Source organism: Leptinotarsa decemlineata, unplaced genomic scaffold, assembly GCF_025532065.1.
Source record: "Leptinotarsa decemlineata unplaced genomic scaffold, Ldec_3_MD MMD2_P_RNA_scaffold_11, whole genome shotgun sequence".
Taxonomy (NCBI): Eukaryota; Metazoa; Arthropoda; class Insecta; order Coleoptera; family Chrysomelidae; genus Leptinotarsa; species Leptinotarsa decemlineata.
This window is the reverse complement of record NW_027412525.1, coordinates 5,182,738-5,205,704: the sequence shown is the minus strand read 5'-3', so window position 1 is coordinate 5,205,704 and position 22,967 is coordinate 5,182,738. Positions and strand designations below refer to the sequence as shown.

General features: G+C 33.9%; 1 protein-coding gene across 1 annotated transcript in view; it reads right to left on the bottom strand.

Annotated features, from left to right (window-relative positions):
• Positions 1–22,967, bottom strand: part of ftz-f1 (ftz transcription factor 1) — a 345,263-nt gene that overhangs the window by 17,177 nt on the left and 305,119 nt on the right. Inside the window, 1 exon segment of the mRNA XM_074170214.1 lies at positions 11,040–11,728. Coding sequence (XP_074026315.1) covers positions 11,040–11,728 — 689 coding nt within the window.

Here is a 22,967-nt window from a genome sequence, read left to right as displayed (position 1 = left end):
TGTGTTTACCTGGGTCGCCATGGTAAATGAAATACTCATTTCACTGATCTTAAACTATTGGTGTGAAATTTTGATTAATCTTTTATTTTTGTATCATACAAAACAGGGTGTAATTTAACTGCTTCCACAAATACATCGATATCTATGATGTTTGATGTACAACAAAACTGTAATCAATAAATCAAGAGCAACTTTTTAATCGCCAGTGTGCAGAACAATTGAGTCTCCAGGAAAATCAAACGTGTTAGAATTAATTACTTGTAACAAGTAAACAATCGCTTATGTGCGGGTTCTCATGAGTGATAAGTTAGTTGCTCGAGTAAATAAAGTTGCCAGTGTGCGGCTGGTCTAAATGAATCGGAACAACAAACTTTCCCTGCGATCGCTATTCGGAACACTTTCCATTTTTGCCTTAGAATTCTTCGCTTTGCGAGTTGTTTCGTAATAGTTGCGAGTCGTTCCTGACCTACTAGCAATGGCCTACTTGATGGTTATTATAGAATAGACGAAGGGGGACACCAGCCGTGGTTACAGGCATGTAATCGTACGTTACTTTGCACGTCATTCGGATGTGTTATTATTTATAGTTTGCAATTACCGATACAAACGAAACAAGTTGTCGTTCGGAAGAATAACAACTTGCAAGGACATGAATACTAATGGGGCAACGTTCTTGGCAGAGTTGCCTTCTAAAGACGATAAAAAACAAGACATTTCGCATTAGCAGCTAGTTCAAATCGAGAATACTGCTATTATTGTAGACATGTCACTCTCTCGGCCAATATACCACCAACTGCTATCATCACCGACCCTGGGCTTTGAATGAAAAAAATAATTTCAGTTTTGTCGCATCTATTACGAAATAATTACTAGATCTGTTGAAAAAATAAGGTGAATGTTCAAATTTCACAGGCTACGTACATTCGATTAAAGATTTATTTTGTTTATGCTGGTACACTAGTCTCGTACATATTATGTTCATAGTTCCACCTATTTAGCATGTTTACTTTGTTGGTGAGAAGCATAAAAGTTAGAATGTTTTGCGAGTTTGGAAAGTTTCTACTTCCGAAAAAATAGATCAAAGAATTTGCATCAAATTTTGTGTAGAAACGAATTAAGTGCTCAAAAAACACTTTAAAAGTTGACAGTGGCATACGGTGATTGTAATTTGAGTCAGAAAAACATTTACAAGTGGTACAAGCTTTTCACAGAATGTCGAGAAGATGTGAATGAAAACGGTCGACCTTGACGCCCCATCACATAAACAACCGATGAAAATGTTGAGAAAGTGAAGAAAACTGTTATGGAGAATCGCCGAATCACTATTAGAGAAGTTGCTGAGGATGTCAGTATATCGGTTGAATTATGCCATGCAATTTTTTCGGAAATTTTGGGCATGAAGCTGGCAGCGAAATTCGTTTCAGAATGGCTGAATTTTGAACAAAAACACCTCGCATGAGCATCGCTCAGGAATTGTTGATTGACGTCAATGGCGATCCAGATCATGGCGATCGTGGGTATGTGGCTGTGAGATCGAAAACAAAGTCCGATCTTCTCAAGAGCACAGGAAAGCCAAGATCCAAAAAAAGCTCGCCATGAACGATCAAATGTCAAGGTTTTGTTCCCTATTTTCTTCGATTACCGTGGCGTAGTGCATCAGAAGTTCTTGCCACATAAGGAGTACTATTTTGTGAAGTTATGCGCCGCTTGCGAGAAGCAATACGGTGTTGTAGAAAAACAATTCATGGCTTTTGCATCATGATAATACATCTGCTCACTCGCCATTGCTTGTTCATAATTTTTTGACCAAAAACAACACTGTAATCATGCCTCAGACATCTTATTTACCAGATTTGCTCCCCTGTGACTTTTCCTGTTCCCAAGATTGAAGAGACCCATGAAAGGACGGCGTTTTGCGACGATTGAGGAAATAAAAACCGAGAGCTTAAGGACATACTACAAAGTGCATATCAGAACTGCTTAAAGGATTGGAAAAAAACTGGAACAAGTGTATTATATTTGAGGGGGACTATTTCGAAGGAAACAAAATGGAAATTGATTAATAAATATTTTTTGAAAAAATAAAAATTTATCTCATTTTTTGAACGGACCTCGTATAATGACATCAATTAAAGATATGAGCAGTTACTATGAAAAACAACTAACACGTCTTGAACAAAGTAAACACAATAAATACGAAACGTAGGAAAGTACTTCATGTAGCATTAGGATGAAGAAGAAAGTTGTTCGGATCATGGATATACAAACTTTGAAATCAGGTAGTCTGATACCTCGATCATACATTTTTGGCATCCCTCGAAAAACAAACTGATTTGCTTAGCCAGAAAGGGTTTTGAGGTTAGCCATAGGAGTTGACAGCAAATCGATTTTACGGACCTACTACCTCTACTACGAATATTGTCTCACAGTTATAACTAAGACTGAAAAGGAATATTCTTTGGTAGAATATTAAGATCCGGCTCGAAGTAGACAACAAACTAAAAAAACCCTTAAAAATCATGTGTATGGAACTTCTACAACAAAAATTATAACTGAATACGTACAATAAAGCCCTGGAAAATTCAAGGCAAAATCATAAAGATGGCAATGCGAGGTTGACCAAACCCAGGTATATGTGCTAAGATTTATAAGATACTTATCAGTAAACGCAGGTCTCAATGAATATTTTTCAAACACAAATAAAGGAAAGGAGACATAGAAATATCAAATGTATCATCGGAGTCCTAGACAAATTGAGGATTGTGATTTCAAAAAACGATACCCAGAGAGAATTGACAAGTGGCAAAGAAAATGGTTATTTATAAATTTATAGTACGATGGTGCATCTCAATGAAACACAATATATGACTGGACTGTCCATATATCATCACCCTAAGACGATTGTAGATACTAACAATCGAAACGTCGTAAACTAACTTGGCTTGGAATCTCTTGACTTTTTATTTTAATTTCATTTTTATTTCCTCATTTTTATTTTTTGTTCAATTGTTCTACTTTTACTTGTATTTTATTTCACTATTATTTCTTTTCAGGTTTTTTTGTTGCTTAATATAATTGTTATTTTCAGCTATTCATTTTTAATTCTTCCCTTTTTAGTTGTTTCAGGGATTTCAAATCATTTTATATATTAGACAATGGAAGTCCGAACTAGTGAAATTCATCATGAAACATTGTCAATCACCTTCAATCATGTCCGCTTGATAAGTTACAATAGAACAGACAATTTTTGATAAACAGACGAGTGTGTGATATATGGATGTATATTTGTTCTAGTGCTGGTACGATGTATCGATTCATGTTTGATGAATTCATCGCGATTTTTGTTGTTTAAATATATGAACTATACAGGGTGCCCCATATAAAACTCCGCGGGCAAATATCTAAAAAATGAAAAAGAATATCCATATTTCGTAAAAGCCGATGATTTTGTTGTCCTCTTATTTACGTAGAGATCCAGCAATAGGCATCATCCGTTAGGGCGTCGCGACTCCGACGCCAATTTTTTTAAATGGTAACCCAGTATTTTCAATTGGTTTTTGAATTTATTAAATTAAATTAATAATAAATTCTGAATTCAGCCCTATAGCACACTTATAGTTTTCCTTGAATACTGATGAAAAAAGGCAATTTTATTGCGTATTATAAAGAGGGCCACGAATAAGTCAGAAAAAAAATCTGTTTAAAATCTGTTTTTCCGTTAATCAGCTGCCGCCCCCATACGAACGAGGTCTTACCTTTTAACGTGTGATTCCTAACACGGTTGCAAAATAATTCCAGCTTCAACCAGATAAATTATCTCGAGAAAAATATCTGGTCGAGGCGGGAATCGAACACACGACCTTCCGATCGTGTGTCGGACGCACTACCACCGCGGCCAATTCCACAAATAAATGCAATAATGTATTTGTCGATCTGTCAGAAGACCTGTCAGATTTGACGAAAGTGTATTCAGTTTTGTGTTGGTTTTTCGTAAAATTGAAATATGGTTCAATTTTCAAATGCAGAAAAGTTGGATATGATATGTATTTATGGCGAAGCAAAAAGGAATTCAAAAAAAGCAGTGAGAATATACGCTAATCGGTGTACTAAGAGAAAATTGCCGTCAGACAAAACGTTTGCTGGCTTAGCCAAATCATTGGCACGAAATGGATGTTTTAATGAACGGAAGTGAAAAAAACAAAAAACGGCTACTGATAAGAATCACAGTGTTGCAGTGCTAGGTCAAATGGTGTTGGAACCATATAGTTCTACCAGACAAGTAGCAATGCATTGTAATATTTCAAAATCGTCAGTACAACGTATTTTGTCAAAAAACAAATTCCATACATACAAAATACATTTGGTTCAAGGACTACATCCAGGTTATAATCTTCATGTTTCATTTTTAATAACTGAAATATATTCCCATATTCAGAAGATGCTGATAGAAGATTGAACTTCATTGCATGGTTGTCCACCCGTATTCATGATTATGATCAGTTTCTGAAAAAAATATTATGGAGTGATGCAAGCCGTTTCCATAACAACGGTATAATAAACAAACATAATTGTTACTATTGGTCTGACGTGAACCCACATTGGGAGCAAGAAACGAGATTTCAGTCTATGTGGGGGGGTTAATGTTTGGTGCAGAATCATTGATGGTTATTTGATAGGACCTCATTTTTTCGAAGGAATTCTCAATGGGGAGAGGTACTTGGTTTTTCTACAACATATGTTGCCAAATCTCTTAGAGAATTTACCAATACAAACTCGAATATGAATATGTGATTTCAACAAGATGGGGCACCTCCACATAATAATAGAATAGTTACCCAATATTTGGGTAACTATGAGAAATGGATTGGAAATAAGGGTCCAATACCATGGCCAGCTCAAAGTCCAGATATTACTCCACTAGATTTCTTTTTGTGGGGATATATCAAAGACTTAGTTTTTATACGACGTCCACAAAATGTAGAGGATTTGAAAAATAGTATCACAAATGTTTGTGCTTCCATAACGCGAGAGACGCTTTTAGCTGTCAGAAATCGGGAATTACTAAAAATATGCTATATGTGTATTCTACGTGAAGGGAGGCAGTTCAAACACTTACTAAAATGATTCTTGTTATCACTAATTGATTTCGTTATCATCATGTTAGTCGAGTTATGGTCAAAGCAATATATATTTTTTTGGTAATTTGAAAAATTTATTTTAATTTGTACAGAAATACGCAACCAGATAAAATTGAACAGACAATGAAATCATAACTGATGGATTTATTTTATTAAACTCGTATTATTGCATTACTTTGACTCATTGAAGAATTCCTAGACAACCAACCAGAAAAATTTTGAAGTATCGATGAATTTTATTCATCCTTTACTGTGAATTGATATTTTATTGTCTGCATATAACAAAAATCCTGATGAAATTTGTGGCTAATGATTCAAGTAAAGGAAAATGAAATTGGTCCCAATACAATTGGTACACCAATTCCATAATAACACGTAGTGTTTGATACGAATTTTTATGGATAGTGTTGATTCATGATCAATTTTTACACTTTGAGTTCTCTCCAATACTTTTTCAAATATATAATAAATTTTAAAATAAAAATTTCTATTACTTTTTTGGAATTTTCTATATTCATCAACATATAGCCTAATTTGGTATATTCGAATTGAGCAATGTTCAAGCCCGCTAGCCAACTAGGTCGACAATTGCACACAATTTCAAACAATTTTTCCAGTAAATCCAACGTCCTTAATTCAATCGCCTCCACGGTCGATATTTTTTCACTCGTTTCCAGTTTCTAAATTCACGAATGAAAAAGAACTGCGTTTTGTAACGTGCACGTACATATTTATTGTCGACTGTTCTTGGCACGAATAACGAAATCTACATGTTAAGTATTTTGTTCAAATTGTAGGTAATGCTGTCGCAATGATTTATGTAAAGTGGGACGTTTCGCTACTCTGATAAGGCTGGTGTCACAGTGCGCGGCTTCACCGACCGGTAGAAAGGGTTCCATTTACCCGGTCTGTCATACTATCCTGTTAAACTGGATGTTTACTTCATTTTGTTAGTGCTTTGAAGTATTCCAAAAATATAGAAAATAAATTGATTGGCAACCCATCTAGGGAAGGTGGAGAGAAAGTTAACACTGGGTTGATCATTTGTTTTGCAAGGTAATAATGTTCAGGATATGTGACACTGCAGGCTCTTTTGTATTGAAAAATATACAGAAATTAAAAAACTCATGAGAAATCATCTCCAAAATATACTAATATTGGACTGGAAGTGCAGAATTATAAAAAAAACAATATGAAGGCAGACTAGTAGACTAGGAGACTTATCTCATCAAAATTGAGAATGTAAGATCAGTTTATGATTATATGGGCCGGTTTATAATACTTCAACAGGTCCACACTATTTTTTAACGGGGTAACTAAACAAGTCGCAACTATTTTTGTTCATTTATTTTGTTTTATATATATTGTTTTAAGATTTCAATTCAAAATATTTACATAATTACAGTAATAAGGACGTGGTCGAATGCGACTGGAAGTACCAAACGTATCGTTGCTAAGTCTTCGAAATACTACCTTCGTCCTCGCACACAACGCATATACCACTGAATATGTCAGCCGCAGTAACAGACGAAACTTTTGGTTCAAAATCAGTTAAGGAACTACTTTCGGAACTACTATATAGAATATTGATTATTGAACTGTTATTTTCATAAACTACACCTTACGATTTGATCTCCACAAATTTTATTTCAGAAATATATCACGATATGTTTCGCTAACACAGTAGCTTCTTCAACATTAATTTGAATACTACAAGTTGCTTCTTATGCTGATATTTATATACCACAGGTAACTACAATTGAGACTACCTCTATCAAATTACCTATACCTCTACAACTTTTATATACCTGAAGTACCTCTTCAATTATGACTACCTGAAGCATTTTACCTCACGTCAACATCAATAATGATACTTCCTCGTTTTTTTTTTAGAAAACAAGTTCAATAATGGTAATCTATTCAAATCCAGTCGGTCATTCATTATAATTGGAATTGAATTTTAAAGTTTATTTAATTTTCAAATGATTCACTTTCGAACCTTTATTTCGATCTCTTCGTTGAAGATATGATTTTCTTCAAAAGATTATTTGAATATGTTGAACTTGTTTTCTTATTTACATAGCTCATATGATGTTTCTGGATTCGATTCCCAAATGTTCTGCCAGTTTGACCAATATATACCTTAGGACACCTTCTACACTTTAATTTATACTACTGCTTTCTCTAACTTGGATGTTTCGTCTTTATTTTTTTTAACTAACTTTCCCAACGTATTACTTGTTCTATATGCAATTTTGATATCTCATTTCCTCAAAAATGAAGCCACTTTTTCTGTTGTTTGTCCAAAATGCGTTAAAGCACTATAATTTTGATTATCTGATTTATCAATAGGAGAAACGTCTCGAATCGCTTTTGCGTAGACTTTTTTGGAAAGTATTTTGTTTAATAATTCAGCAGTAAACCCATTGTTTACTGCAATTTGCTTGATGATATTGAGTTCTTTATTGAAATTATCTATTGAAAGAGGAACATTGTTTAATATGTGAATCATGCTATTATAAGCTGCTACTTTGTGTTGATATGGATGGGTAGAATCATGATGTATAGTAATATCCTATGGGACGGTTTGTGACGAATTGAAAAATCATGTTTGTTGTTCATTATACTAATTGATAAGTCCAAGAAATTGATTAAATAGTGAATTTAATGTTTTCATGAATTTTGTTAATATCCCTGTGAAAATTATCTAATTGTCTCTTAGTACTTGTAAAACAACGTCATCCACATATCCGTGCCAATATAAGAAATTCTTAATCAAAATATGTTTAAAAGTCGACTTCTCTAGGTTATCCATGAAAATTTCCGCAAGTAAGGGGCTTAACGGATTTTCCATAATTAAATATTTTGAAAAGGAATTAATATTGTTGTTGAATTGAAAATAAGTTGGTTTGGACATAACGACAGAAGGTCAATGATTTCTTGTTTCATAACTGGGTTAACTCCATTTTTATCTAATAATTCTATTACTGTAATAGTATCATCAAGAGTTATGCTGGTAAATAAATTCAGCACATCAAAGGATAATAATTTTGGGTTGTCTGGTAGAATTATGTTCTCTATTTTATTGATCAAGTCACACGAGTTTTGTAGACTGAATTTTGGTTGAAAGTCACAATGGTTCAGGATGATACTGATTAGCCTATATGATAATTTCACTGATGATGCAGTAACAAAGGAAACCACTGGTCTAATTGGATAACTCTGGAGTATAATTTTGGAATTTGGGGGTTCATCGATGGTAATTTGATCTTTTCCCTTTCATTAAAAAGTATGTTTGAATTTTTCAGAAAATCTATCACTTGTCTTTGAAGATTATTTATGACACACCTAAAATCCTACATACAATTTAAAAATTCTGAGTGAAATATTGAAATCCTTGGAAATAACAGATATCCCTTGAGAATTTAGTGAAAAAAATTCATGGAACGATCCCTTCAAACCCTAGCATTTTCAACGCACCGGCGAAACTGCATAATGTGAAACAAGCCTAAGATGTCAACTAGTGGCATTTGTTTTGTTTTTCAATGGAAATCCCATGTGAGCACACGAATTGTCGAAACTCATTCTGAGCACGTTCCGTTTGAAAACGGTCGTTAAAAACCGAAATGTAGTTGTAAAATTGAGACAAGCTTCAGTCAGCAGAATTAGCTCGACGTTGCGTTCCCATTTAGAACGCGAGATAAGAATGAATTTCATTAACTATATTGAGGCTTTCAGGGCAGCTGATATTTCGTTGTGGATAAGAATTTCAGTATTGTGTACATATACACCATAATTGAAAATAAATAATTCAAATTATGTTAGTGAGAATTTATCACAACAATCTGCTTCTTGACTATAAGCTTGAAAATTGTGAAGTTTTCGTTTAAATTAGGTAAGTTGGATGATTATCACATAAACGCGTCTATTATTTCGCCTAATGGATACCTGTTGATAGTTACACTCAATAAGGATTTCAGTGGTTGTTTTTATGAAGAAATTAGAAGATGATTTTCTAATTTTTTTTATTTGATGTTTGATCGTGTAGAATGAAATATTTACTTGAAATGAGACTTTAAATTATTTATTTAATACTATTTCCAAAAGCGTCAAGTATAAATAAACTGAAAAAAATCTTCTGTTACTAATTTTTAATTTATGAAAAAATGCATATAAACATACAAAAATTCTCAAAAATTTACATTTTTAAATATGTGATACTAAGGCTTGTCGTTCACTTGTCCGGCACAGCACAGCGCTGTCCGTCGCCTGATGGCAATGGGTAGTAGCATCGCCCACTTGTCCAGCTACAACCAGCATACTGAAGGAGCCGTTTGTTCGATTTCAAAGGAAATCCACTAGACACCACTGTGCCGTGCCGGGCTAGTGGGCGGATGTCCATTCATTTTCATTGTTCCAATCCTATCTATCCGTGGACCAATGCCCACTAGCCCGGCACGGCACAGCCAACACCGTCCGCCTCCGGAAAGGATTCCAGCTCTCCGATCGGAAATACTGGAAAAATGTTTCCTCGTCTTCTTTCACATCGTTGAAAAGATGATGAAACTCTCTCAGATTTGCCCTCTTTTGATTAATGGGATGGATCCACAATAATCTTTTTTGTGACTAATTCTTCTAAATTCAATAATGCAGCCACAATAATGACGACTTCTTCGTCAGAACTGCTAGTGGTAGACATATTTCTGTCACCACCCGATGTCAAGTGAAATTCTCTTGAAATCGAACAAACAGCACCTTTAGTATTTAGTATGCTGGTTGTAGCTGGACAAGTGGGCGATGTTACTACCCGTCGCCATCAGGCGACGGACAGCGCCGTGCCGTGCTGTGCCGGACAATTGAGCGACAAGCTTAAGTCTACTTTATTTTGTACCTTGATGATTATCTAATGAAAACTGAGTGTCATTCTCTAAAATACCTTTAGGAGAGTGGTTCTGTTACAATCTCACAAATATCAAGGTTCGACACATTTACACAAAATGTACAATCATCCGTTTTTGGATTTGCAAACGGTCATTTTTATAAAATCAGGAATAATCTCCCTTCCAATATTATTTGAGAAAAGACAGATTGGTAGTTTTATCGTAAAACAATAAACATGCAATCACTAAGAATTATGTACGTAATAGAAAATTCTTTCAATGAAACGTAAACAGAATTCCTAATCTGTGATTTTCCTTCATTAATTTCTTGTTGAACTCGTACCTTTTACAGTAAAAACAATGTTCTGATGATAAACTGAATTGCTTTACTTTAATACAAGTTGATTCTAAAAAAATACATCCGAATCCTCAGATGTTCGGCTGTTTTTATTTCTTGACTAACTCATTAATCATTAAATTAAATCGTTAAATTAATCCTACAGCAAAATCAAAATATTTTGAAGAAATCCATGGTCTTGAAATAAACAGATAAACATTTCCAAATGTGGTGGAGCGGGATATAGACCATATTTTTGAAAAATATGAAGTTTTAGAGAAAAAATTCATCAGTGAGGTACCTACTTACCAATTTGTTGATAAAACAAATGAAAAATGAAAATTAGTCAAGTCGAAAATTCGAGTGTTGGATGTTCAAGAACAATTTCGAAGTTTTCAAAAAAAAAGCTTGACTTTGGCTTCGAAATTATAAAAAATAAGTTTTAATTTCGAGATTTCGTGTCATTCAATGTTCATGTGAAGGTAGATGTTTCGAAAGAATTTTTTTCTTCCAGTTTCTATGCATGATCATCACATCTTTGTGAATTGCTTAATTGATTTCTTACGTTTTCCGCATTTTTTCGTTTATAATGGAAAAGTAGATAGTCAAAAAGCTTTTTTCCCAAAAACTAATCTTTCCCCTTTCCATTTAAAATCATCTAATTGCTATTATCAAATACTGTACCTTGAGATCTTTGAAGAATATCGAATTCCTCGCCCAATCCACTTGAGAAAAGAGATTTTGGTCCAACACTTTACACATAAGTTCGAAGAGGTCCACTTCACACTGATTGTACGTCTGATTCTGTAACAACGTATATAACGAGTTCTGCCATTCCCGATCGTCTATGGCTTGAACGAAGTCTCGAATCATCGGCGATACTTTATTCGAAGGTACGCCGCTACCTTGAACTACACTTTCGAATTGGAACACTTTCGGACTAAGAGAATGAGGTGATGTCGTGGTGGAGTTCGCCTGACCCCAGAGTTTATTGTCGGGTCCCAGGACCATGGAAGTGTGCCCGCCACCTCCTTGGACGCCAACGATCTGCAAAGCTGGTTGCTGATTGGACGCCGGTTGCACCAGAGCTGAGTTCACTTGACCCAGCGCGACGGCGATAGGACTGGGCGAGGAGTCCGGGGACGAAGTGAGGGACGACACCTGGGGGATTTGGATTTCCTGTTTGATGTGGATGTTGGCGAAGGGAGACGTGCCCGGCTGATTGCTGTAGATGTCTCCGCCGAGGCCAGCTCCGCGAAGGGTTTGCACAGCCAGTTGCCGTTGTCGCATTATCTGCAGCTTCCTCGCTCTGTCTCTCTTGTACATGGGCCCGAATTTATTTCGACCGCCTCTCATCCGATCTGCTCGAACGGCTGAAAAAAAAAAAGGAATTAGTTACGGTCATCAAGTGTCAAATTCTCGAAATGATAGAATTCTAATCAGGAATGAATCTGTCTGTTTAAAATCTGTTTCTCCGTTAATCAGCTGTCGCCCCCATACGAACGACAATTCTCAGAAGTTGAGAAACTTGTGCGAGCTAAGGACTAACGAGGTCTTACCTTTTAACGTGTGATTCCTAACACGGTTGCAGAATCATCCCAGCTTCAACCAGATGAATTCTTTCAAGAAAAATATTTGGTCGAGGCGGGAATCGAACCCACGGTCTTCCGATTGTGAGTCGGGCGCACTACCACCGCGGCCAATTCCATTGGTAATAATTCAATGGGTTCATGAAATACGGTGAAATGTTTTTTCAGAGCGTAACACACAGACAAATAGTTCATCAATACTTGTAAAATCAAATTTGAACTGACATCAAAACAAACTGTTTCAATGTATTCGGTAGGTAGCCGGGCGGTTCGACGTGGGTGCTTTGTTCGCTCTCTAAATCGACCGATGAGTGAGTGGGGTTGTTCAAGCCGCAGGCTGAACGATTGATTTTCACTTGCTATCGTCCAACTCGTGTTAGGAATCACATGTTAGAAGGTAAGACCTCGTTAGCCCTTAAGCTCGCACATGTTTCGACTTCTAAGGGTTGTCTTTCGTAGGGGTGCGACAGCTGGTTAACGTCAAGAACATATTTTAAAACTTTTTTTAAACAGGCTTGACCTTCTGTGGGTTCCTATATTTATTTACCAAATGTCTTTGTATTATACATTTGTACATTCTATTTTAAAAATAAATATTATTATTATTATTATATTCATTCAATGACATTTTATTTTTATTCCAAAAGTTGACATATTATGGAGATTCAAGTATTACACATTTTTTTTGAAGATGTCTATGGATGATTGAAAACTGTATTGCAAACAAAAAGTAGGTGAATATATTATTAAATTTGACTGAATTGAACATTCCGTTTAAATACACTACCTATGCTTTTGACTCAAATGGTTCAGGTTGTTTCTATCTCAAGTGTGATTGTTATTAATAGATGGTATTTTGATTCCATCGGTACGTTAAAAAATGTACATTGTTCACACGTCAAATTTCGCCAATTTCGTAATACCTCGTTTGCTTTTATAAACGACTATCCTCCGCTTAGACATTATCTTTTGGCATCTCTCTAATACAGCAATAAAACACAAAAATTACATTGAACGCTGCATGCGAGTTGATTGTGCTAATTATAGTATGGGAGACTTCCTCCAAGGCCAATGGTTTACACACATCACCCAATCTGCTTATTTGTTATTGAACTGAACTAGAGTTGCCGACATAGTTTTTGCTGAGACAAAACAAGTTAATAGTTAAATTCTGAAAATACATTAAAGTACTTAAATAATGTTTCTTCACAAAAATATTAAAAAAAGTGACATTTGTTCAATACCTTCGTTACTTACGACTATTTACATACAGATGCAGATTTCTTTAGAAGTTCATGCACAGAACACTAGTGATAAAACTTTTAATCATTCAAAAATTTCAATGTTGATGATGTTTATCAAACACAGAAAATCAAAACCTAAGCTCACGGCGGAACACGTTCATATACCAGAGTTCAATATAAAAGATTTTCTGCTGTAGCCGAACGTTGGCTATCTTTATAAATGTGTGCTTAAAACCAGCAACCAGGCCTCCAGTATGAAAACCGTCGGAACCCCTCCCCTATTTCAAAGAAAAGCGATATATGCAAGATGAAAAATTTAAGATCAATGTATATTATTTGCAACTTTTGTAAAGTGTTCGAAATTCTTCTGGAAAAGCCAATCTACTATCATGTAAGCAATATTATTATCCCAATCAACACATATTTAAGGAAGAAAGATCAACTGTAACTAATCTTGTATCAGCAACACAATTTATTTCTGATGGTATTTACACATACTTTTCTAAAGCTATCGGCGATTTGACTATAATATATTGCTCATTAAGCTATCATAAGTTCAATCAATCGTTTCAAGTTTTATTTTCAAGATTGTTGAGCATATGTCTAACTTATTGGCCGCAAGTCTGTCGAATACTTATCCACCTATGGTCAAATTTGGGGCCTTTATTGTTCAACGTTTTCATTAATGACATTGTAGCTGAAATTGATGATTTTCTCTTGTATGCAAATAATTTGAAACTCTTTCACAATATTACATGACTTGAGGATTAAGTACCTACATTTAAATCGTGTAGCCACATTGTGTCAAAATAATATTTTTATTCTCAACATTACCCAATGCAACGTAATGTCCTATTCATTGGAAACTAACCCGATAATACACAACCACAACCATATATTTCTTACTGAACATGAAAGCCAACAATTTCACATTCATACATACGTAAATTCTCTTTTTTTTTACTTTCTGAGTTCATTTTTGAAAAACTTCATTATCCACACTGTCATATGAACTGAGGTTCGCATACATAAACCGGTTTCAACTTCAACTCTATATAAGAACCGATTCATAAGAATATTTGGATAGTTGAGGCAAGGAAACGGATGTGTGTCCTATTGGCATTTCGGCAGAATCAAAGCCAGACCCGATCAAGAAAAAATGCAGACAGCAGCAACGTTCGATTTCAAAGTAACGGTCATTTTGAATCGCGCGAATCCACTTTCTCTGGCCTTGAAATGGTTGCATAACTATCGGCACACAAAGAAGTGTTGCCATTGAAGAGGTAGGTCTATTAATAGTACACGTTGGTCACTGTGCCAAAGACTTGAAGAGGCAAGTGCGTAAAGATTACAGGATGGATCATCGAAACAAAAACTATTTCATTGGCGTACATATCTTGGTTGATCAATGTTCGATTGAAGACGACAATTGTAATATATTTTGATGGCACAACGTTGAAACACACCCACTGAAATACTGAGTTGGTGGAATAAGCAAATAACCTTGGAGTCATCCTCACAGCACAAGATAATCTGATACAGCGAGCATACTCTAACATATATTGAATGATATTTCCTTCGAACTACGAACAGCAGGGTATGAAAAATTCAAGCAATGATATCATTTTAGAGCTTCCTTCGTTTTTGTTAGCTTGTTTGTATCTCTCTTCAATCTTTTAGGTTGAAACATTTCAGTGGCTGCATTTAGTGAGAACAAAACTGAACTTGTTTTCGAAAACAATTTGAGAATATGAATTCTTTCCTATCTTTATTTTTTGAAAATTATAAAGACGTGTATCAATCATTATTGTTTCATAAGACTCTTACAAGTGAGGATCTTATCTTTTGAAGTGCGATCCCAAGCACAATATTTGAATACAAAAAATGAGTGTCTGATGGATATTTCAGTGCAAAAGTGTAGTTTGGGCGTTTAATAATAATGATTGTTATAAACTGCGCCCAACACCTCACATTTCCACTCCATCAAGATTTCTTTTTCCAAACTTGAAAAATACCTCGGTGGTTAAACTTTCGCTTAAAAAGGTTGAACTTCTCTGATTTGTGGATGTTCTGGGAATATCTAGGATTTTCTCAAAATGTTCTGTTATCTCTGATTGGTTAATGTTCACAATCTGAATATAATTTTAGAAAGAATGGATTATTGGGAGGGTGTTGATCAGGTTTCTATCGGTTTTTTTATGGACAGCGCATCGTTTTCGTAATTTACTTGCAGCTCTCTTCATTTCCACATGAACTAACTAAATTGGATATGAAATGTAAACTGTTGACTGTGGAAAGCTCTAGATTACTTATAGATTAAATTTGATTTGTGTGCACATGAATAATCTAAACTTTTTCATGTGCCAATAAATGGCAATCAATTTCCAGTTAGGCTGAGGCTAATATTGTTTCCAACTATTACAGTTCAACTAAATATATGAAAATAATGCCCGATTTACAATCTCAATCTAATGTAACTCATGAATATTTTACACCATTTCTTGATTCGATATTTATCTATAATACCGCCCGTGAATATAAATTTTCAATTTAACCGAGATTCAGTAATGTTTATGGAGGAATAGAAACAAATCAACATTTATAGGTGTGTGTGTGTGTGTGTGTTCATAGTATAATTTTTTAATCACCAAGCGAAGATAATGATTTTTTTCTCAGAGAATATTTTTGTTTGTAACAAAGATCGTATCCCAAAAACCTGAATGGTTTTTTAATGATTTACTTCCGACTTTTTTAGACAAGAGGAAAAATGGATTGATAAGATGGTGAAATGAATACTCAGGTCCTCTGATTTACTACATAACAATATTTTAAAGTGGACTGTAGAGAAGAAATTATTCACCAGATATTTTAGACAAGATTGTTTTTTATATTCCATTCCCAACGAACATCCCTTTAAGGCCCAGATAATGCCAAGGGGAGGAATTCAATATAAGTGATCATATTTCAAAACTAGTGTTGGTGAAGGTCAACAAAGGATTGAAAGTTGATGAAGTGTTTATAGTGTTTTGGTACGAACACATGCTTCTTGTGAAATAAGAGAAGATTTTCTTGTTCAAAATCGCAAAACATTATACAATTTGCACCTATAATCAACAAATAACTGTGATAACTGTAACCAATAATTAAGTGATGGCTACAAATAGTTGATTTCAAATTCAAAGACGCGATTAAAACAAATCTTATTCAATTGTACATACTTGAAGTGATTGACAATGGCCGTTAAATAATAAAATATTCTAAAATAACTTGTTTTTTGTATTAATATGAGTGAATTACAGTATGAGTATTATATTGATTTATGGTTGTGAGGTTAGTAAATCTTCAATTTATGATGATAAATATAAGAGTTTGACTCTATGAACTGAAATATAAAACTTAATTTATTCACTTCTATTCTTTACTACACAGTATAAAATGAAACAAAGTTGGTTCTTACTGTCTGTCCCTATGTATGCTTAGATGTTTGGAGTGATTCAAGAGGAATGTTTATATGTATATAACATTCATGATCTAGTAGAGAAACACTGATAATTTTAGAGGTTTCTGATGTGATGACGTAAATAAACACATTTTTGCGCTTACATTGCAAACGTTGGCTGGATCCTACGAGATACCGCGACGTTATATAGCCCACAATGGAATAACTTACAATAACAATTTTTTATGCTTCACTTTCTCACGAAACAATTTTAAGCAATACAGCATTAATCCTTATCCAATGAAGTACCTTAAATACCTTGTGTATTCGATATAGATCAATAAAGCTCTTACAGCATGTAATTTGAATGAATATTTTCCAAGATAGTACAAATTTAAAATGCAGGAACACACCAGTTGCGGCGGTACCGGCCGAGGGGCCGGCGACGCGTACCTATAAATAGCGCTTCGCCCTATAGCGCTTTATTAAACTCCATGGTCTGTTCATTGTATTCGTTTGAAAATATCCTTGTAGTAACTGCAGTAACGTTGTTTAGAAATAAAAGTGAAACAAAAACATAGGAAGTTTTAATTCCCATTTTTATGATGATTTCCTACCACGTAGTAACGCTTACATCCATCTATCTGTTAGTACAAGTATATTTTCATTTACATTGCTCGTCCGAAACATTACTCAAGTGATAATACCCTGCATTATTAACCAGTATAATCAAAGATTTAACTCGAGGATTCATTTCAGATGTTTAATTTTGATTAATTTTCCAAGGATCAAGACAATTCTAAATCAGTTAGGTTACGTAAAAACTCATGATTGAAACCTTCGAATATTTTTAGTTTTAAATATATAGAATAATGATTATTATATTTCAACAGGAAAAGTTCAGCTGTATGTAGTTTACGATAATAAACTTCTAGAAAGGTAGATGTTTATATCTGATCTTTTCGAAATTCGTAACCTTAAAGTTAATATTTGAAGTATCTTCAACCATACTTTCCTTTGGGATATCTCATAGCGATGGAAGACCATCTGAAAGTATTGATATCGACCTTTTTGACACAACAATATATTGCTACCTCTTTCTTCGTTTCAAGTATGTGACAAATGAGTATTAACAAAATATTACTTGTACGTATGATATTTTACTCTACTAAGTGTGCCAAACAGCTGTAGCACTGTCGAATAACTTAATGATTCCGTAATTTTTTCTTAAGGCATATACCATGTGGGCCGATTTATCTGTCACCTATTCAATCACTTACTTATTAAATACTCGGAAGTAGCCATTCGTCAAGATGAACATCAGTGTAGAGATTACTTCATTACACAGAAAGAGACATGGCTGATGGAATATCGAGACGCTGCGCATGTTCGAGCAAGTATTAAAAAAAAGATGCAACTGTGTTTTTCGAAACCACTATTGGAATGACACCTATCATATACTCATTGTATGTTTGATAAATTATCCATCCGATGACATGCCAATTGACTGGCCATATCGAACGTTGAATAATTTCAATATTTAATATTCGTAATAATTTATTTGCAATATAGATTTGACGTTAATGGAGCCGGATGACTACTACTTTCAATAATATCGACTTTTTTACTTCACCACTTTCTGCCTGCTTGGCAATGGAACATTTTTTACTTGTCTTGTTCCAAACATGTTAGATTTCTCAATGACATAGTTTCGCTATTATATTCAGTACAAAAACCCGTTCCTGTCCCGACATGACATGCATGTTTCGAAATTTTTGCTGCGCTTCCTCTAGACAACTACTGATAACTAGTTTTGAGAATATTTGACAAAATAGTGAATTTTGTAAATAATTTTTTTTTATTTTGATGAAAAATGTATCACCCTTGCACTACAGTAACTGGTGTTACATTTCCCCCACTTCACGCTTGTAGTTAGTTAGGAAAATATTTGAACCACGATACCAACAGTAATCATGCCAGTAATAACTTCCCGTGGAATGACACAAATAAATATTCGTTATGTTTGTTACACGACCAGGAATCATTGTGTTATTTAAAACATAATAGTGTCAGTAAATAAAGAAACTGTGTAGTATTTTCAGAACAAGCGCCATGTGTCCGAGATTCTTGGCACTTGTTCAATTTGTAGATATAAATTTATTAACACCTCTAAAATGCACTGACAAAAAAATAATGGGACGATATTACTTAAAATTTTTCCTGAAGCAGATAATCTGAAGGGAAAGAAAAGAATGACATTCACTAATTATTATAAAAAAAGTCATCTTGCCTTATCTGTCTGTCACTTTGAACGCGATAAACTCAAGGAACTACCCAACGGATCATGTGGTTTTAACCAATGGAGAGAGATGGATAACTCACTCATTTCAATGTTTTATATGGTGTTCTCATAAAATGTGTGAAATAGAAAACTATTCAAATGAATAGATATTAATCCTTATCAAAAAATACCTTAGTTGACTTACGCATTCCATACACACCACCACACACACCTTTAACATGATACAGTTATAATTGATATTTTTGGAGTTATCAAAAATTCAAAGAAAATAAATTCAAGCGGCGTCACGAACTGATGTGATACGCGTAAAGAAGAAAGGTTGCACTTGCGTTGGTTTTGTTTCAAGAAGTGAATTGAACACATGGAAAAAAACTTGATCCAAATTCCGAATGCACTGACTTTACTTTCTAGTACTCGAAATACTTCGGCATTTCGATTATTTATAGGAAACTCAAACTAATTATCTCGTAATTCTAGTTTAATATCAATAGTTGTGACTTGTGACATAGATACAACGAGTATGGTTTTACAAAATCGAAATTTTTGTTGCCCCCAAGTATGCGTACTTATGGTGGAACACCTAGCCTAGATGATCAGTGCAGCGTGATATTCCATTTAAAACTAAATCTACTGGCACACAATATCATTTCCTGGGAAAAAATCGGAAATCCCACACGTCCAGTATTGTTCAGAATTGACTGTCCTGCCTAGTTTTCGCATAAACCATAATTAGTTTTTGTCGTAACTGACAAGGCGAAAGTTGCAAGAATGCATTTGTCACAATTACCTTTTAGGTTGTGGTGTGTTTTATGTAGAACGAGGGATCAATTTTCCACACTTCGTTAAGTAAATGAAATAAGAACTGAAACGTTCTTTTCAAAATGAATAAAGCCGCAAAAACACCATTGAAATTTAATGATTATACTTGGTAAATAGGTGGAGTTTAATAACACATTCTGTTCTTTTCCAGGCTATCGCCAGTATTCACAATTCCAGAGTGACATGCAAGTCCTAACGATTTCAAGTATTTTTCTTAATCCTAATACCAAATAGAATTTCTCAAATAGTGAGAAAATTCAATTAAATTCGTTGTATTGGTATGACACCAGACTCCTCGATGCACTTCAGGATATGAAAATGAGAGGATCGTTCACAGAGTACCTAAAATTCCAAGAACCAGAACTGACTGAATCGAAAAAAATGTATTTTCAATAGTCATTATTACTTATAAGATTTTCTTCATTTTGGAAGAAAATGAGTTTCGAGCTGTTATTTAATCGCTTCAAACTATTCAAAAAACTCAATTTCTAATATCAGAGATTCAAACTTTTATTATTAATAAAAGTGTGAACAAACTGTAATGAATATTACTGGAGTTTTATCCCAGCAACAAACCGTTATTTTAACACCTCGACTCGTGTTACGATCACCAAGTGATTAAACTGTTTAAACTTCCTCTTGAAGATGATCACTTGATGATCGAAACATGTGTCGAGGTGTTAAAAATAACGGTTGGTGTCCAGTAATATTCATTACTACACCAAAAAAATAAAAAATGAATGAGATATTAAAAAAGAATATCAGGACCGAAATATTCAGAGAGAGAGAGAAGAATAACAAATGGGTATGATTCAGAATTGAAAAAAAATCATTATTTGTAAAAATCATATTATTGTCACCTGAAATGAATATAAATTATTGAATGAATGAACAATAAGTGAAATGTCGATACTTAAACAATGAAAAAAATTAAAATAATGGAGATAAATGCAAAATAAATAAGAAACAGATCAAATTGAAGTAGTATCGAAATACATCAAAGCTGACTTGGTTGAAGTTCACGGCACATTCCTGTTTGCAACTATTGAAATTTAGTTAAATGCATCTCTAACATTTACAAATTCGGAGAAGTCAAACCAACGAATTAATTTCACAAAATTTATTTTGTTTTGCTAAAATCTGTCGATGGCAACGGTTTATTGGGGTAATTCTGTTCTGGTATCTTACATAAAGTAAAAACAATAACCAATGCAAAGCTGCAAACTTGTGCAATTTCTGTGGCCTAAATGAAATTCGACTTTTTACTAAATCAATCGTATCCACCAGATTTGACCCTCAGTGACTTTTTCATTTATGTTTATACAACTTTTCTCAAGGACTTTTTGACCAATCCTGGTAGAAAAAAGTACAATGAAAAATATGGATAGCTCAGAATTTATTATCGACTTTTATATGAAATGCATTCCCAAATTCAAGGTACAGTTAATCGGTATTATCGTTAATGGTCATCAATGTTACGAATTCGAGTATGAAAACCATTAACGAAGTCATTATGATTGAATGATAAGTTCATCCATATAAAAAAAGAAAGGATAGGTAAAAATTAATCTAGGCATTCCCGGATGTTGATATTTTTGTTGGCGAAACGGGGGCCAAAAATATTATTTTTACGATCCGTAAAAAATTAATAAAATACTGATTTTTTTCAATAAATACGATTGTCCACTGTCAGAAAATAGAATAAAATGTTCATTTGATAAATGAGTATTGCTTTTCGTTTCAATTAGGTAAACATTCAATGTAGATCACTTCTGGAATTTCCAATCTAGTTCTATTTTTGAATCTTGTATGTTTTGTGGTCTATCGTCGATCTGGATCATTCTCATTAATTTCTTAAAAATGTATTGGATTTAATTAGTCCCTAATTTTGTCTACTGTAAAAACACTTGCATGATTATTGTATGAAGTAATAATGACCCCCAACAAATGATTACAACTAAAGGACGAAGTATCAAATTATGGTTGGATATGAAAATAGAACCAGAACACAACATTTTCACATCACTGAATAGAGAAATGAATAACTTTTCGACACCTATTCCCATTTGAAAAGTCATCATGCCCAGTTGGTTAACGTGACTAGTATGATATATATGCCAAAAAGTCATAATTTGAAAATAAAAATCGACCTGTTTCAGGATTTGCCTCCAAAGTCGCATATTTTCGAAAAAATTGATTCATTCCATAATTTTGCCTCTCACTTTACATAGGTTCTACCTAGGAATTGCACTCTAAAAGGTGAGACCTTGTCAATCCCTTGCTTGTACAATTTTAGACTCCTTAGGGTTGTTGTCCTTGAAGCTATAGCAGATTAACGAAAAAACATATTTTAAGAAAATAAAACAATATATTAGAACAAACGCTTGTATGTTATACGAGTATACAATCAAATTATAGATTTATTTGATTATATGTCCATCATATGAATAAATTTTTTATATCGGAAGCCCATGTTTATGAAGAATCAACATCTGTTTTTTTGTATAGTATAAGACCAAACAAATAAAAAATTAAACGATTATCTACCTGACGTAATTCTAAATATCACAGGAATTTTTAGCATATTCATGTTTTTTCTGTAAGTTTGCTCTTTCAAATAGAGAAACCTGTTTATACCTGCATGTTAAATGTTTTAGTGAACGGATGGGAAAAAGCCTCCCACGCAATTGAAACAAAATTTAATTTCGATATACGCAATCATATTCCATACTTAACATTTGTCGCATGCAATTGCACAATCTGAATTACAAAAGAATTCAAACACGTCATAATACATTGCGTATAAAAAAGTTTTAAAAGGCACGCAATGTGTCTGAATAGAATACTTACGCAATATTCAGGGAACCATTCGATGAGGAAAAACAACCCGAATACAAGGAAAATAAAATATTTGAATTGAAGGGGTTATATTTTTAGGAGTGATTAATTTTTTTTTTTTTTTGGGAAAGAAAGTTTTTGGCAAGTGTCTTAAGGCGAAACATCGGTGTATACCAGTGAGGGTGACAGTGTTCTATGTGAGTACAATTTATTACCATTCATTCAAAGTAGAACTCATGTGAATGGTATCTGATTCTTATTCCACAACAAATGTTTGAAATACAAACTGAGTAGAGAAAAGTATCTTCTGTATAATTCAGTGTTCTTATAGAAGTATTTGTTTCGAAAGAATTATTTTCTTTCGTGTAATTCAATGTTTAT